Source organism: Euprymna scolopes, chromosome 37 (genome assembly GCF_053919585.1).
Source record: "Euprymna scolopes isolate OS-2025 chromosome 37, ASM5391958v1, whole genome shotgun sequence".
Classification (NCBI taxonomy): domain Eukaryota; kingdom Metazoa; phylum Mollusca; class Cephalopoda; order Sepiida; family Sepiolidae; genus Euprymna; species Euprymna scolopes.
In genome coordinates, this window is record NC_136518.1 from 57,973,804 (window position 1) to 57,993,516 (window position 19,713).

At 36.2% G+C, this 19,713-nt stretch overlaps 1 protein-coding gene across 1 annotated transcript in view; it reads left to right on the forward strand.

Annotated features, from left to right (window-relative positions):
- The window catches only part of LOC145261201 (neprilysin-1-like), a 268,434-nt gene that overhangs the window by 179,873 nt on the left and 68,848 nt on the right, over positions 1-19,713 (forward strand). Inside the window, exons 9-12 of the mRNA XM_080119541.1 lie at positions 312-436; positions 12,029-12,131; positions 15,133-15,252; positions 17,666-17,764. Coding sequence (XP_079975667.1) covers positions 312-436; positions 12,029-12,131; positions 15,133-15,252; positions 17,666-17,764 — 447 coding nt within the window. The remainder of the gene's footprint in view (positions 1-311; positions 437-12,028; positions 12,132-15,132; positions 15,253-17,665; positions 17,765-19,713) is intronic.

Here is a 19,713-nt window from a genome sequence, read left to right on the forward strand (position 1 = left end):
TATATATATATATATATATATATATATATATATATATATATATATATATTACAGAAGATCAGATTGAGACATACACGTAGGCTGCAGAGAGTCCGATAATGGAGACCGATCATAGGTCCCTTTTATTTGGATTTGAAACCAAAGGTACTGATGTTGTTCCGATCTTCTACAATATATATATATATATATATATATATATATATATATCTTGTAATTAAACTGCTGCTACTGATGATGATGATGATGATGATGATGATGATGATGATGATGATGATGATGATGATGATGATGATGATATCTTTTTCTTTCAGTTTGATTGGTTGAAATATTTCCAAACAATCACGTCCATCGGAGTAAACGAAGAAGAACAATTAGTGACAATTGTTCCTGAATATTTGAAAAACATGGCCGAACTCCTTAGCAAGACAGACAAAAGGTTCGGAAAGCAACAATTCTTTTCTTTTTCTTGTAAATCCTCTTGGACTATAAGATGGTTATAAAGTGCTAGCTTTATAAATATTAGTCTTTCAGTAATCAGGAAAATAGTGTAACTCGTGATTCAGATAGAAACAGTGCCACATTTATGACGATAGACTAATGATTCCCGTTCGCGAGTAATAAAAATATTAAAATGTGATGAAATATGGCAACGAAGGATACAAATTTGTGTGTAAAATGTGAAAAAAAAACTCTGCTGTAGTAAGTGTAGTTGCTAGTGCTGTAAGAAGAATCGCTGTTGTTAGTTGAAGCGGAATGGAACAGAGCTGCTGTAGTAAATGATGATGATGGTTGAGGCATTGGAAGATCAACAGCAGTCTTGAACCATTAAGGGTCGGCTTGTTGCAGGATATTATGATAATGACGATGATTATGATGATGATCAGATCATTAAGTTCTCTTTGAGAAAAAATCTGTGGTAATGAAGAAGGAGGAAAGCCGACAGCTGAAATAATGGCTTCACTACTGTCAGTGGACAAAACAGAGGCTTGATCTTCTTCAAGATCCGGTAATTCCAACTCTGGCAAGCCTTTAAACACTGGAACATAAAATTTCATTGCAGTGTGGATTTGCTTTCATTGCAGACTTATGGTTTGGAGTTTCTGTTCTTCGTGTTGATTCGCTTGGTTTTAACTGCACAAAAATAGCAGTTATCGGAATGGGTTTCTCGTTCATGCCAGACCATTGGAATTTCTATTCTTTTTGTCCACTGTCAGAGATGCTCAACACATTACTTGCATGTCTTATCTTGATCACCCAGCATTACTTTGAAATAAGCAAGATAAGCACACTTCGCAAATTCGCTGATCTTTTTCCTGTTCGCTTGCAACGTATATTCCCCACAAATATATTAGGTTTGTTTAAACAACATCGCCTGGAAGATGATGTAGCCATGATTAATTTGTGCAACGAAGAAAATGCAGCTTGATTATTTCCTGCTTGATTTATAAATGAATTTATAACATTAAGATAATAATCCCTTCCTTTGACCCAAAAATAAACAAAAACATCCCACAATCGGTATGGCCTATTTACTACTCAGTGTCCACTTCTTATCAAATATTTACCTTATCGTACAGCAAATTTGGCTTTTACTTTAAGGTTTGTGATGTCATAATCAAGTAACATAATAATAATCTACAATTGTAATTATGAAGCTATAATGTATATAGAAACACACCTAATGTACTGTCATCGCATGCACCTACGCTTCACTGTCAGATAAACTATTCTAAAAAAAAATAACGACTCTGAAGGCTAGTACATAATCCACAGGTATATTTCTTGAAAGAGAAAAATTGACGAGTATGAGAAAGTAAAAATAATAACAACAAACGAGAGTAGGAAAATGAAGGAATTAAAGAAATCGAAAGACTGAATGGTTTATAAAGAAATGGAATACGAAATGTCACATTGCATGAGAAAGTAAACAAATACGTTTTCTCAGAAGAAGACATAAGTAAAGCATACTATTGATACCGGGGATGGGAGCAGATAAAGAAGAAAGAGGCATGCTGTGTTGCTAGTGATTGCAAAAAGTAAGTAAAGACCAACTGGAAGAGGAAATTAGGAAGAAAGCAACTTTTTAGTAAAGAGTAACTTAAAGGGAGATAATGGGTTCAAAACAGGGAGGCAGAACATCTAATTCTAAGGTAACAAAGGTATACAATAGTAAATATCTCAACAATTTGACATGATGAGAAAAAATTAATATGATTTTCGGAATTAGTACCCCCAAATTAGTCTAAATCAGCTTAGAAACCTTGGGTACCAGAAAATGTGTTCGCCAGTGTTATTTAATCCACAGGGATAAATTAATCTTGTTCTGTCAGCCATAACCGGATAGAAGTTTTAGGTACAGGGTGGAACCATAACATTGTCGTCCTAGAAAAGACATGATTCCATTTCCATTAGATGAAAACCGGTTTTTATTTTATTTTTTTTTTTGTTGTTTGAGACCATCTACTAGTTGACCAGTTGTGTACAAATCCCAAGAGCGATAGGAGCCTTCTATCATGTCTGAAAGTGACACAATGTTCAACGAGTGAGATATGCCACTGTACCGATCCAAGTTATGACAACAGGACTATTGACAGCACCCTCAAGATGCATCGTTGGATTGCCATGAATAACAGATGTGCACAGGAATGATGAAAACAAAGTTTCTGGCTACGGTTATGGTCTTTGGTGTGGTTTCAAGTGAGGGCCACATCATGCCACCTTACGCCTTCGAAGTCAGCTGGAAAGACAACACCAAAGAGTGTCTGGATGTGCTGAAGAGTGTGGTTATCTCTGGTGCAATCAGGTGACCGCTGACAGACCCTGGGTGTTGCAGCAGAACTCGGTGCCCGTCCACAAGTCCAAAGAGACTCTAACTTGGCTTCAGAAGGAGTGCTAGGACTTTGTACCCTTTTCACTGACTCTCCTCTCCTGACTTGAACCTGCTGGACTACTTCGTTTGTTCATACGTAGAGAACATCACCAACATGACCTCCCACAACACCAAAGCCAGCCTAATTGCAGCCATCCACTGATAATTCCCGAGTTCCTGCCGGCGTTTGTGGAAAAGGCATACTCCCAGTTCTGGACTCATATCAAGGCTTGGATTGAGGATGGAATCGGCTACATTGAATAGATATCAGCTCTACTACATAATCAAGTTACCTGAATTGATTTTTTCAATAAAAGTTTTAAAATGAAGCTGTGGTGTTGTTTTTTTAGGATGACAAATTTTATCGTTTCACCCTCCTATTTTTTTTTTTATTGTTTTAAGAATTGAACATTCAACCTTTAGAAGAACCGATTATACTTAGTACTTTTATTCGTGGCACCACGGAACCATATTGATATGTGCATGTATGGAAATCCAACGTTTTCCTTAACATTGTCATTTAACAATGTTCTCCAACACAGATGTGTTATTGCTGACTAGCATGGGTTCCCGGCGTTGCTCGGGTATTTGGAGGTGTATGTTGAGCAAAAAAAAAAAAAAAAAAAGCGATCAATGTTTTTTAACTTTTACCCCTATTATGACCCCTTAAAGTGTGTCGTTTTGGGCTCAAATCAAGTTATTAAGTTAGATCCATGTCCAAGGAACCTATATCTAAAATTTCAAGTGTCTAGACCCAAAATTGTCGGAGGAGTTTGGTAGGGTTCTCGTTGAACTTTGACCCCTTAATCGCCAAATTTCTGACCGAAAATCGATCACATCGATTTTTCCAAATCTCAGTACCCTGTATATCAAATTTCGAGTCTGTAGACTTAAAATTGACAACGTTATTACGTAGTATACACAGACAGACACACACACAGATACACAAACAGACAGATACACAGACACGTTCACTTTTATAGATATATAGATAACACAATACAAAAAAATAACGACCCCGTGTTCGAGAAATATATCAAATATTTGTTAGCTTTGCGTCTTCATTGGAGTTTTCATGAAATTCTACTTAACTAGCATTGGATTGATCTTGATGAAAAGCTTCGTTTTCACTTGTAACTTTGAATAGACAGCAGACAAACAGAGAGACAGACAAGCAGAGAAACAGAGATAAAATATACATTTTCTTCACAGAAATATGGCGTATAAACATCTTAAAAATAAATAAACAAATAATACAAAACATTGAAGAAATGGTTTATGTGCACTTTAGGAAGTTGACTTAGTGCTTTTCGGGCACTCCCTAATAAAATAAATATTTCAACACAAGCTATTGAATAAACGAACAAACAACTTCGTAAAACTTAACAAGGAAAAGGTTTATTGGAGCAAGTCAGAGTAAGATGCCAAAAAGATATAACGAGGATAAAACTCGTCTGCCTTTGCCCAGTAGTTATTTCCAAGTGGGAATCGTCGATACCGGTGTAGGCAGAGAGAGAGAGAGAGAGAGAGAGAGAGAGAGAGAGAGAGAGAGAGTGAGTGAGGAAACAGGTCTTTGACGTCTTGCTGGAAAAAAGGAAGAGTTTTTCTTGTCCGGGACGGAAGCAGTTAGAGTTCCTTAAGGGGTAAGGAAGATCCCTGCGCTATGCCTCTGATTGGTCAGTATGTGCCATATCGCACAGTCAGGGGAGGAACTAACGCACAAGAAAAGAGTTCTATTTGTTTCTGCTACAGCACTTTCTTTATAATGTTACTAGCCTGCCCGAACCCCGGCGTTGCCTGGGAATTCATAGTAAGTGACAAAATTGTGATGCATTTTCGTCCAGGGTTGCAAAAAAACAAAAATTAATAATAATAATATAAGGAAAACCCTTGACTGTGGAGACTAAAACAGACGAACCAAAAGCGTAGACTAGACAATCTGCCACAGAGACAAAACATGAAGCGCTGCATGGAACCAAGAACATTGAAGCTGCATACCTATAAGTTCTCTAACTCCATCTCCATCCCCCCATTACCACATCACTACCCCCCCCCAAAAAAGTGTGAAATCAAATAGTCAAGGAGGAAGGAAAGACCGAGGAGTGAGCACTGACCAGACCTCCACTGTATGTGTGAAGAGAACTGAGACCTTGGGAAGGCTTATTGCCACTCAAATTCCAGTAAGGACCAATGGCCACTGCCAACGAGAAATCAATGGCAGGCAGCTGCTGCGATAATGCAAATTTATTTGCAAATGGTATCGAAAGAGGTGGAGAGTACTGGAACATCTGGGGAGGGGTGTTGTCACTCAACTTCCAGAGAACATAAAACAGCTTTGAGTAACATTTTACAATGAACCTAATGATGGTATTAGGTTTTCGTTTTATTGGGTTTTTTTTTTTGGCTTTTTTTTTTGTTTTTTTTGTTTTTTTTTTATAATAATATAGTGTTGTAGTAACAATACTACATGCGATAACAACACTGCTATAAAGAGCAGCCATTACGATTTTGAATCTGTGTTCTAATCTTGGCGTTGACTGGTGCAAGCATTCAACTTCCTTTTTAGTTTGACCAATCAGAGACCACCCCTCATATGAGTTGAGCTCATGATAAAAGTTGATAAAATGGGATTGCCAACTAGTCTTTTTTTTTTCGGACAGGATATCACAGCAAGCTGACTCATTTTACAGTGTTTCTTTTAACCCCTAAACTTCTCCCTTGGGGCACAACAAAACGCCCTCCCCGTGCCGTCTCCAGGGACACAAAATGGCTACAGCAGCAGCAGACATGTGGACTTATTATAACAGATACATAGATATACTAACATGGCACTGACTTTAACACCTGTGTATTGTATGCACACATTGCTTGATATGAACTCTTTTCTCCTCTTTACAAACAGGATATTCATTCCATCCTTCATATATGAACTATTGGTACTTATTGTAACGTGACACGGCTTTTTTTAACATGTAGCAGACGGATTTGCAACAAACACGAGCAGGAACGAATTCTCGCAGCTGGAGATTTTGAAATATACTTCCTTCCTGGCTTGTCCAATCAGAAGCCAGCTCTCAGTCACATGACCGAGTTTATAAAAGGTTTAACCGGCTACATGCTCTCCCTGTTTCTTCCTAGCTCTGGCTGACAGCATATCCCTCTGTTGGAGCGTGACTTCACCCGGGCCCTTTGGCCCCAGGCTAGCGTGAATACAAACAAGCCAACATGGCTATCTCCACATGCGGACTTGCATGCAGTACACACATGAACTCTCTTTTGTCCTCATCTATACATGGACACACGCTCCAACTACCAACTTCAGCATGTATTCACCGAACTCTTTTCTCTTTCAATAGGTCTGTATAATCATCAACATCTCTGCACAGAAACTCTTTTCACGACCAACTCTTTCCCTATACAAACCGTTTTCTTATTCTTACTAACGAAAATAACCAATAAAGTTGCTTTTTAAATGTTAGAATGAAACTTTTTGTCGTCTGAGAGCTGGCTTCTGATTGGATAAGCCAGGGAGGAAATGTATTTCAAAATCTCCAGCCACAATAATTCGCTGCTGCTTGTGTGCGCTGCAAGTCCGTCTACCACAAACTGGTCAGAATAATCTTCCACGACATTTTAACGGACCCCATATGTTGTGGACTAAAGTCTTGCAAAAAAAAAAAAAAAAAAAAAAAAACAGAGGAGAGGGAAAAAGAAAGAAATTTTTCTCTTTTCTTTTTTAACAAAAGGCATTTATTCTTAGTCTTTCCAACAACACATTGCGTCTTGTTTCATTTCTCACATAAACATGTTTTTTTTAAACACTCACGTCACCCATGTGTCGCTGGCTGTCATTTTCAGGCCGTGTCTTGAACACGGGCTTTTCCGAGAACCACTTCTCGGTCGATGTGTGTCCTTTTTTTCTCTCTGCTGTGACGTCACAATATGCAGCTGGCTTGATCATTTGCATATGTTAGCATATGCTGCTGCTAACACTGTTAGCGACTCTGTTATGTTATTTAGACTTGCCCTTATAAAGAAAATGTTAAGTAAAATAAATGTAAAGTAGATGGCATATTCCAAAAATATGTAATTTGAACAAGTCATTCTTTTATTTAAGTCAATCAAATTTTATGACTTGCTTATTACGAAACAAGCCAGTGGTCATATTTGATTGAATTCGAAATTCACTCTGGTTACTTCACTCTAAATTAACTCTCCAGAATAAATAAGAATTAAATTAGAATAAGTTTCTAAATATTTTGACTTCGTTATAAATCGTTGCTAAAAATACTTAATTGCTCAAAACCATAAAATTTTATTGTTTTAAATTTTAAAAAATCTACTTGATCATTTTTTGTGACTTTTTGGAATATAACATGTTCATGCTGTGACAAGTAGATAAACCATAAAGGTGTTGTTTTATTTATTTTTGTTTTCCTGAGTAAATGCTGGAATACATAAGCAGTAAATTATTTTCTCTTTCCTACTAATAAAATTATTTAATATCACGTTGTAACGTTGCCGAGAATATGTTAACACATCACAAAGAAGCAGAAGAAAGGAAAACACTCGATTCACTTTCTTTTTTTAACAGAAGCCTTTATATCTAGTCTTTCCTACAACGCATTTTTTTTCTAAATATTTAAACAATTCATTTCTCCTTTTCTGGTTGCATATGACTTTTCTGCATTTTCTCTGACGCTACCAAGCATCTTGAACATATTTCGAATCCCACTTCTCTGAACACTCATGTCTTCAACACATCCTTTCCTGCTCTATCGTATCTCGAATACATCTCGAATCCTCTATATCTTCAATACGTCTCGAATACGTGCTCCTCTGAACACCAGCCATGCCTAAAACACCACTCCTCCGAACACTCAATGTTCTTCTTCTCCATCCACGCCACGCATGTCTTTTTATAGTCTCTGGTGTGGCGTCATATCACGCATCTGGCTTGGTCATTTGCATATGTTATCTGCTGCTGCTCTGTGTCAACAGTTCTGTTACAGCATGGAGTTTCTAATATTTTGACTTCGTTCATACTTATGGAATAATTCCAGTACAAACACCATTCCTTTCTTCTCCTTTTTTTATTCACATATTAGCGACTAGCTTAAATCCCCGGCGTTGCCCGGGTGTTTTGAGTTGTGTGTTCAGCAAAAAAAAAAAAGTGGTAGTAGGCAGGCAGGCTCGAACCCGTACCGTGAAGGAGGAAAAAAAAAAGAAGAGTTTTTGCCGTTGCGTCAATCGCCAAACCGAAAGTGGCAAACATTTAAATTAAGGTTAGTCAATCGAAAAGAGGGGATGATTTTTTAAAATATCAGCGAAAAAAGCGCCACCTCCATAGAAAAGAACCCAGTTGAGGGTGAAGGAATTAATATTTTTAGTCAGTTTATCGGTATTTGTCGTCCAAACGATCAGCTTCAAAACGATACCAATTCGTGAAAATTCGTCGCCTGTGTCGAAAGTTTTAGGCAGATATACATACATACATACATACATACATACATACATTTAAACAGACAGGTGAGATTTATATTATAGAGGAAGGTTCAATAAAGTTGTTTTAAACATTAGAATGAGACGATGTCGTTCTTATTTTATAGTGTTTGCTTTCCATTGCACTAGACATTCATAAACAACAAAGGGAAAGTTTTTATGTTTTATTTTATTTATAACATTTCCGGCGCAAAACCACTTTCCCATGAGACATTATTAACTGCATCTAACAAAAACAAAAAGAGGTAAAAAAAAATGCAACAAATAAATGACCTAGCTGGATAAATTTATTTGTGTTTCATTTCTTATTTTAAAGCATTTATATTTTTTTGTTGTTGTTTACTCTGCTGAGTTAGTACGCAAAAACAATGTTCGCCTGTCTCAACCTTCCTACTCTTGAATTCTGCAGACAACGTGCCGATATAATACAGGCCTACAAGATAATAGGTGGTTTCGACATTGTTCACTATAACAGACCTTGCACTAACTGTGACAACTGCTTGTTCACTCCAGCCCTCAACCCACGACCCATCCATTAGAAGACACAACCTGAAGATGCAGAGCCAGCATTAACCTGGCTCCCGTGGCCAGTTCGTCTCAAACCAGGCCTAAAAAACAGTCCTCATATATATATATATATATATATATATATATATATATATATATATATATATATATATATATATATATATATATATGTATAAGGAATGAAAAAATATACCAGCGGTGGTTGACGTTATGTTTAAAGAAAAAATAGAAAAAACCGAATGAAATTATTAAAAAATCAACGTTTCGTCCTTGTTTCCGAGGACATCTTCAGGATAATTGAAATAAAAATGTGATAAAAGAAAAAGTCATAGATCGTGCGAAAAAAAGACAGTTTTTTAAAATCCAACCCATGTCACGCACACATATTCGTCCTTTCCCGACATGGGTTGGATTTTAAAAAACTGTCTTTTTTCGCACGATCTATGACTTTTTCTTTTATCACATTTTTATTTCAATTATCCTGAAGATGTCCTCGGAAACAAGGACGAAACGTTGATTTTTTAATAATTTCATTCGGTTTTTTCTATTTTTTCTTTAAACATATATATATATATATATATAATGTCACGTGATTGTGGTCAGCGTTTTAGAAGCTTTTTAAAATTATCTTTTTGTGTGGTTGATTTTCCTCACATTAAAAACCGACCTTGTGTCTAACTCTGCCCTGCTGGGAGAGGAAAGTAAATGAGGGCTCTCTCATTAAAACAGAGAGAAGAGAAAAAGCCAACAAGATGCCGATCATGTTTGCTGAAATTGAAGAGCATGCAAATCCGGATGGAACTTCGAACAATATTGATTGATTTGACATTTCCATTGATCTATTGATCTGTGGACTGAAATAAATGCACAAAGCCAATAGTATTTTGTCGCACAGATGGATTTGGGAATGTGAGGGGAATCCTTTTCACCAGTCCGTATTGATTTCCTTTGCTCTGTATTGATTTTTGCTGTCGATAATGATGACAGTGATCAGTGATCGATTTTTTATTAAACCAAAGTAAATCGAGAAGAAAAAACAACACTGCTTTGAAGATGCAAACAGGCGATGGAAGCTGACAAATGATGAGGCTTTAATTTTTAATGTTCTAACGAGCCACAACTTATTAAGGCCCATAGGCCATTCAAGGATATTGGTTAATGAGTTTGCCAGGAGTGTATCGTTGTACATTTTTACACAGCACATTGTCTTCTTAGTCGCAAAGGAGACCAAGACAAAGAATAAGAAATAACTTCAACTCATTGTTTTTTGTAGCAACAACATTTATTTCCTCATTGTTACAGCCGTGGCGTCACCCACATAATCTAGAACGTTCCCCAAGACTCTCACTTGATCTCGAACGTTATCTCGTTCTGTACTCCACTTCTCTCTCGTTCTCGTTCTCGTTCTCTTTTTATAGCCTTTTTTATTTAGCAGTGACGTCATTTCAACATGCATTTACATATATTTACATATATGTTACAGGAGGCCAATGAAACAATAATGCGAATGTTAGTAACAATGGTTGAAACTGGCTGGAAATTAGATTATGTAAGAGGATGGCTCAAAAGAAATTTGTTAACATTAGTGTTTGAAGGAATGGTGTTTGAGGCATGGCTGGTGTTCAGAGGAGCACGTATTCGAGACGTATTGGAGACATAGAGGACTCGAGATGTATTCAGGTTTCGAGAGAGCGGGAAAAGGTGTGTTCAAGATACGAGTTTCCAGAGAAGTGGGATTTGAGACACGTTCAAGATGCGTGGTAGTGTCAGAGCAACGACATTAACGACCATGCTATAGTAGGCTGGGATGCAGCGCTTTGGTATTGCCTTCCACAACGGAATAGTTCTTGAAAAGAACTTTCGCTTATTGTAGTTCTGTTTGCTTTTAGGTACAAAGAAGAGCGAAGGACATTGAATTGGGTTGATTTCAGAAAGAAAACCAATCTTGGCAGCAAGATAAATACAAACAATTATATTTCTGAACTTTTGAGATGTAGATTGAAAATTTGGATTATTCGAACTACTGTTCTTATGTCACAACGTTTCGGACGATGTAACCTCCAATGTTCTCAGGGATATCTTGTTAAACTCGGGAATCTGCATGTAATTTCGAATGGAGCCCTTTATTTAATATATGGAGGTGCCATGTTCTCGCTCCGTCAGTCATGGACGGGTAGAATTCTTACGTAATTTACAATTGTATTCTCAGTATCATCCAAACCATGAAACCCAGGAATCTTTTTATCGAACTCGGTAATCTATATTGAATTTCGAAAGGAAGCTTTAATTTAGTCCATAGAAGTATCTTGCTCTCGTTCAGTCAACCATAAATTGGTAAAAGTCGTAAGTAATTCGTAATTGTATTCTTCGTATCGTCTGCAATGAAGATGTTCGTTTGAAGGTGGAAGTTTTTCCTCAATGCAGGTGATATTAAGAACACACTTATCAATTATTTAAGATTCTACACGGTCAAACTCGGAAATCTTCCTGTCGAACTCCAAATTCTGCACGGAATTTCGAAAGGAAGCTTTAATTTAATCCATAGATGTATCTTTCTCTCGTTCTGTCAGGCATGAGTGCGAAAAAGTCTTAAGTAATTCGTAAATTTATTCTTAGCATCTTCCACAATGAAGATATTCTTTTGAAGGTTGGAGGTTTCATCCTCAATGCGGGCAATACTAAGAACACACTTGCGAATTGGTTAAAACTTCTACGTGGCCTAAGAGAAACGAGAACAATCTACCTCCCTGGATTAAATAAAAGGTTCCTTTCGAAATTCCGTACAGATTCCTGGGTTCGACAGAAACTTTCGTACGTCTGACAGTGCGAAAGATACTACGAATAGAATCGCATATTACTTAAGACATATATCCGGTCATGGCTGACGGAACGAGGACATGCTATCTTTGTGGATTAAATTAAAGGTTCTATTTAATAGCAACATTTCCGGTGGCGACATTGGTCAAAACGTTGTCAGAATAACATTCGATAAAATGGGTGTAGAATTTGTGTTTTTATGAGAATAATGAAAATTTAATGTAGATTTATAAAAAAAAATGGATGAAGAATTGCTTCAATTGATTTCTTTTTATTTAAACTAAATATTTTAATTCGTCTTCTCTTCTACAGAACGATTGCTAACTATGCGGTATGGATGCTCATCCATGAAATGATACAACATCTCACAGAAAAGTTCATATCTTTACAGCACGAATACAAAAAAGTTCTGGAGGTAATTCTTCGATTTTACTCTCTCTCTCTCTCTCTCTCTCTCTCTCTCTCCTTTTTTCTCCTTTTTGCTTCTTTTTTTTTGTCTTTTCTGTTTTTTAGCTTTTCCTTTTTTGCTACTTTTTCTTTCTCTTTTTTGCTTCTTCTATCTTATTTGTGTTTTTTTTTTTCTTTTTTTTTGCTTGTTCTCTCTTTTTGCTTGCTTTTTTTTTTTGTTGCTTTTTCTGTATTTTACCTTCTCGGTTTTCCTTCTTTTCTTTTTTGCTTCTTCTCTTTTTTTTTCTTTTTTTCTTCAATTTGTTGTTTTTCCCGTTTTGCTTGTTTTATTTTTTTTGCTTTTTCTGTTTTTTTAACTTCTTTTCTTTTTGCTTCTTTTCTAGTTTTTTTTTTTTTTTTGCTTCTTCTCTCTTTTCTTCTTTTCTCTTAATTGTCCCCCCCCCTTTTTTGCTTGTTTTCTTTTTCTAAGCTTCGTCTCTTTTTTCCTTCTTTTCTTTTTTCTTCTCTTCGGTTTTGCTTCTTCTCTCTTTCCTTCTTCTCTCTTTCCTTCTTGTCTCTTATTTGTTTTTTCTTCTTTTTTTCTCCTTTTCTTTTTTGCTTCTATTCTTCTTTTGCTTTTTGTCTTTTTGTCTTTTTTCTTTTCTTCTTACACTGACTTAAAATCAAATCCACACTTCAAAAATGACTGATTTTTATTTGTTTAATCAAACTGAAATTTATTTGTACCAAATAATTTTCTTTTTAAAATGTGGAAATAAATTCAAACATTGGGTTAGCAACTATTTTTTTTTAATTTAAAAGATTTAAAAAATAATAATTAATTAGAAATTATGTTCCTCAATTTGCGAGATGAGGATTGATAATTTCTATTATTTGTATTATTGTGCGAATAACACTCAAAATGAGAACAATAGTCCGAAAAACCCAAATAAAATACATTAATTAGAGATTAAATACCAATTAATAAATATTCCACAACTTTCATTTTTTTTTTTTAGTATTTTAAAGTTTTTTTAGGTGGCATAATATAGGCACAACCTACCATTTGATAATTCAAATATTTCAGATTTGCATTGAATTTGATCCATAGTTATCAGACACTAATTAAGCAAGAATCCCTGGATTTTAATTTCCTTTGAAATCTCATAAACTTAAGCCTTAAATTTTAGACAGTTACTGAAATCAAAACCATAAACAATTTAAGCACAAGGCCAAGAAAAGTAATAGAGAAATGGGTGTCGTTGGTCATCTTCTGTCTACTATAATATAGTTGTCTACCTTACTCTTTGTTAGGATCACTGCAGTTACGACAATACTACATTTACTCTGGGGGGCATCCCCCTTAAAATATTTCCAAGATGTTGAGATATTACACATTGATCTTACCCTAAACGAGTCTGGAATAATATTTGCATTGGTTTATCAAACCTAAGTTTAAATCATCATTTTAATGGTGAAACAATTGAAAAATAACTTAACTGTTGGAGATGCCCCTCCATCGGATTAATGGACTATCTCATGGCGTCACTTCCGGGATCGAGACCGGTGCAAAGCCGGTCGTGGGCAAACGCCCGCAGTTGAGGAATGGTATTTTCAACCTGTCTTTGCCTGTAATTTATGTGAATTTATGTGAAATCCTGTGTCCCTTTTGTTTTATTACCATTTAACCCCATAACATAAACCAAGATGACTACACTAATAACATTGGTGGGAATATAAGCAACTTTTTGGTGGTATATCTCCAAAACTCAAATATAGGTCCTAGTCCTGGTAAATATTATGATTTGTTTGAATATAGTTCGATATCTTTACGAATATGCATTACTAGGGCCAACTTCTCGATTGCATACCCCGAAGACAAGTATAAGTGCTAATACTAATAAATATCATGAGAAAGAGAGATAGTTTGATATATGGTTGAACGCCATTCCAATGTTAATAAACAAATAATTAAACATTGTTCATAAGTTAACTTTTTAAAATGAAGATATTTTTCCGTACTCAAAACGAACAGCTTACATCAGTTATAAATACTTTTTGGCATGTGACGTTTTCTCTTCAACAATTACTGATGCTACGGAATCTAATTGTGGTAATAATTAATTGTTTATCATAATCGCCCCCCTCCCTCTCAAATTATATATATATATATATGTGTGTGTGTGTGTGTGTGTGTGTGTTTTCATAAGTTTTGGTTTCGATTCAAGCTGATGCATCTAAGTCATATGGATATATGTTTTTTTTAAATCGCAACTTTATGATATATAAAAATCAATAGAACATTAATTCTATAATAATACATGAAGTAGGCTTCCTTCAGTCTTGACAGATTATGGATACCCACGGTAAGGGTGCCTACGCGTGAATTTTTTTGTGTGGCAAGAGTTGCGCAATCTCCAACCACACCTCTCCTAAGTTGACAAGTGGCAAGTGGAAACAATGCCGAGATAAGCGGAAAAGCACATACAGCGCCTAGAATTCCCAAATTGTCACCCATCTGGTACTAGCCAGGCTCAATGTTGCTTAACTTCGGTGATCTGGCGGGAACCGGTGTGTCAATGTGATCATGCCGTATAATACTATATACGAAATCTGCAAGAATTAAAATATCATATCTAAGCATGTTTTACGACCGAACTACGCCAGCTTAGTTAAGTACTTTTGCAGTTTTAACAAAAGAGCTACAATAAAACGACCCTGGTGTCTAACTCTGTCCTGTGGGGAGGCATTGTAAATAGGTACAATAATATCAGAGCGTCTCTATTTACACTGAACATCTACAGAATGGCAATATTACTATATTACATACGAATGAGTCCCCTGTGGAATTTCCATAGGTCCCGCTAGTTCATGTCATTCAGACAACTGTTCTCATCTTGAGTGTTATTTTCGCAACGTTCCATAGCAAACAAATGACAATACTGTCTCGATACTATAATGCCAAATGTGACTGAATTAATTTTATACAAATAAATAAAGTAATATTTTTTTTTAATTTATATTTTCAGGGTGTTACACAAGAAAAACCGCGATGGGAAAAATGTATCGCTTTTGTCAACGAAAATATGGGAATGGCTGTCAGTGCGATGTTTGTGCAGAAAAGTTTCAGAAAAGAAAGCAAAGATGCGGTGAGTTAGGCTGAACATTGGTTGGGAGGGAGAGTTAAGTATTGACTGGGTGGGACAATTAATGTGTTGAGCAACAAAAAAAAAAAAGTGGTAGTAGGAAAGCAGGCTCGAACCCGTATCGCGAAGGAGAAAAAGAATGGGAAAGAAAGTTACGTCTTTGCTGTTACGACCACCGCCAAACCCGAAATGACGTAGATTTAAATTAAGGCTAGACAATCGAAAGGAGAGGATGACTTTCAATTAATGTGTTTTTCTTTTTTAGGAAACATGAATCAACATATAATATTTGAGTTTCCAACTTCGAACTTTATTTCCGAATAAACTTTCTCTCGTTTTTTTTTTTTTTTTAATTATTTTGTTCTCTACTCTTCACATTCCATAGGCGATGTTTCTGACAAAAGGGTAAAAATTACTGTTTTCTGGGTCGGAATCTATCAATATAACATCTATAGTTAGCTAGTTTGTTTGTTTTTATTTTATCTTGAAGTCGTATGTTTTAGTTACTTAGGCTTTATGTCTTGTCTGGAGCGACCCCCCCCCCAAGAAAAAAATCGGCTTGATGTCTTTATGGACAACCTTTAAGAAAAGTAAACAAAACGTACACGTGTTTCTGAAAAAAGTTCAGGTTCCCACACGAATACCTTGTTTTTGAAATTTGTTGTCAAATGAAAACCACGCAATACGAAAATCGATGCAAAGAAGCGTTTGGAAAATATCAAGAATGTCAATTCTGAAATGAAGGTGATGCAGGTCAAACTTCATCTTTAAAAAAAATTATACATATACATATATATATATATATATATATATATATATATATAGTAAACAGTTAGTTCAAATTTACTGATTGTGTATTGTTATTATCTTGAAAAATACATTAATATATGAAGTCAAATAAAATAACAAAACAAATAAGACCTTCTTTCGTTTGTCCATTTTTGTTCATCCGTCACGTCAATACAACAGCGGGTTCCCTGCACGGCTATAGCCTACTTATACTATTTCATATCTATTTACCAACAATGCTTCAAGCAAACCACCTTCCTCTACTATATATATATATATATATATATATATATATATATATACTTGTTTATTGTTATATAAATATGCTCACATCCCGCTGCTACAAATAGCCACTTGTTTCAATCAAACAACAGATATCATCAGGCAGCGACTTGACTATTCAAATGTTCAATGAATAATCTTATAAGGTTATTCATTGAACTTTTGAATAGTCAAGTCGCTGCCTGATGATATCTGTTGTTTGATTGAAACAAGTGGCTATTTGTAGCAGCGGGATGTGAGCATGTTTATATAACAATAAACAAGTATTATCAGCTCTTTTTATTGAGCACTATCTAACAACCTTGTTGAATTCATTAGTCCATTACTTTTGAATATAAAAAAACCCGAGTATATATATATATATATATATATATATATATATATATATATATATATATATATATATTAAGGGCTCCTTCAGTCTTTGACAGACTACGGATACCCACAAAGAGGTGCCTGCACGTGAAATTTTTTTATATGTAAAATTGTCTATTATATAAATCTGTCGTCTGCGTGTGTGTTTGTATTTCCGCTAAAACTTTTGTCATCCGCATCGAAGCGCCATGAACGTGGCATCGTTAGAACGGTCGATCTCTCGGACATATAATATCGAAAACTTAGAAAAAAAAATCGTCAATGTAGAAATGTCGTTTTGTTTGAAGGGGAGCGGGTCAGATAAAAAATTTTCTTTCGACGCGATTTGTAAACTGCACGCGCACGAGCCGTCGTTACGTTCCTTGCAAAGTTATAACATCTTTGTTCTCGTGGTTCCATCGATAATGCATTTGCTTACAAACTTAAGTTATATGAGTTCGCACAGAGCATGTAATTTTTTTACGACCGGGCAACCTCGCCCCCCACGCCCTCGTCACATTTTTTTATGAAATGGCAACTCCGCATCCCTCGCCGCTCCCGTTGTCACAGTTATTTTTTTAACGGATGTTACAACCAGGCAACGCTCTCCCCTCCGTTAGTTTAATATTAAAACATATACATATAAGTTGATGCGTTATATATATTTATAGATTATTTTTCTCGGGCACTGTAAAAGCGGTGGGCGAGTGTTTATTTAAATGGACATTTGTTGAGGTCATTCGCAAGCACCGATCCCATGGGCCGACGGGTAGAACTGCTAACTATCAATGCGGTAGTTGTAGGTTCAATTCCCGGCTAGGGAAAGGTGCTAGTCTAGCCGCACTGATGGGTTGTGATACATCGAAATATTACTGTATGTGGATGGCCACACACACACACACACACATATATATATATATATATATATATATATATATATATATATATATAACATTGCAACTCTTCTTTTTCTGTTTCTTCCTTTTCTTAGGCCCTGGAAATGATTTTAAATATCCGGAATGCATTTACGGAGCTCCTGACGGAAAACACATGGATGGATTATGAAACAAAGATTTTTGCCAGAGAAAAAGTAAACTTTATTATTTATTTTTATTTATTATTATTTTTTTTTTTTTCGTTATTTTGTAGCATTTCCTAATTGCATTACATACTACTTTTCTTTGACGTAAATAGACAGGTGTAACACTGGATTCTACGGCGCGGTCAATTTGAACCTCTGGCATACCACTGGACTTCTTTTCTTCTTATGATTTACTTGACATTGGCGGGAAGTTGTAGCCCGTACACGGCCCAGGGCAGACGAATTTCGTTTTTTCTTTAAATTGCCAACGATATGGTGCATTTAGCTTCGTAGATTGTTGCACTTTATAAAGACTGTTTAGCGATTTAATTCCTTTTCCAACGCATAGAAGGTATTTTCATTCGAAACTACAATGTCGTCGGTTGATTAACTGCTGGAATCTGATAAACTGTCGACTCGCACCTACAATTGCCTTCGTGCAGTTTCAAGAGACAATGGATACCCCCTTTAAGAGTAACTGCGTAAGTAATTGTGAGGCAAGAGTTGCACAATCTTCAACCACACCTCTTCGAAATCGGTACTGCTTGGGTTCAGTGGCAAGGAGAAGTGTTAGATGACTGGAAACAATGCTGAGATAAGCAGAGAGCACATACAGGACCTGGTATTCCTAAATGGTCACCCATTTTAGTACTGACCCGGCTGAACGTTGCTTCACTTTGGTGATCTGACGGGAACCGGTGTGTCAATGTGTTTATGCTGCATCGCCTACAATCACTGTAATTATAATGGAGAACGACTGACTACATTATAATTTGTTCTTTTTCCAATTTCTGAAGATTTTATTATTTTACACAGAAAAGTTGGGAGCTGGAAGTGAAAGATATACATAGTTGCTCGTATGAACTTTTTATGGTGAGCTGCACCCCCCCCCCAAAAAAAAACGAGCTTGTGTCTAACTCTGCCCTCGTATGGAGGCAAGTAATTAAAGACTCTGACTGGTTTCATGTTCGGATTTTGTCACGCTTCATAATCTTGGCAACAAGTTCAGAGGCTCACTCAGCTCAACCTTTTTGATTGGGTTAAAAATATTATAAACATTTTTCGTATTTGTTAATTTTTTACCGGAAATGCTGCATGGAGCCATGTGCACAGGAACTGTTTTAAAACAACTGGACGGTGAAAGGTGAACATGTACGCTATTATATTTTTCATGACGGTGTGATTGTAAAGAAAATATTCTATTTCTCTTTTACGGTTATCGTACATATTATGTCACTGCATGGACTCTCCCAAGCGTAATGAATAGTAATAATGGTGGTAACAGATAGAGTCGCCATATCAATCGATATAGTAATTCGAACATTGTTTTAAACTCCCCCTCTATTAAATAAAAGGGGGATCTCAAAGTAGACATCGTAAACCAACTAAATGTTACAATGATCTATCCTATTGCGTCACTATATGGTAACAGGTAACATTTCGTCTGCCATGAGATTAACAAAACCCCACTGTCTCGACACCAGCTTTAAAAAGAGTCTCTCGCTGCTATTGCAGGGCCACACGTCTGTCTCACCTGACGCGTTTTTATTTCTCTCCTCAAACCTCATGTTAACATTAGACGGCCATTTCTCGTCTTTGACTTTACACGTCCGTCTTCTCTGGCATGCACTTTGCTTCTCCCTGACCACATGCTGCCTTTTTTTCTTATGATATAAGCCAGTGCACACGTCCTAATTCGCATGCGCTATTCGGCTACTGTTGTTAATATTTTTGAAAGCCAGCTATCCTACAACTCCTGCTCATATATTCCCATGCGCTCATAGTGCTATGTTACAGTAAGTATTATGGTAATTAGCTTGGCCTGGAGGCTGAATCTCCCGGGACCAACCACACCAAGGAGGCACGTAGTTTCATTGACATTCTGTAACTACATACCTTTGAAAACTCTACCTTTTTGTTGTCTTATTTCTTTCCAGTCTTTTAAAGCCACGACACTT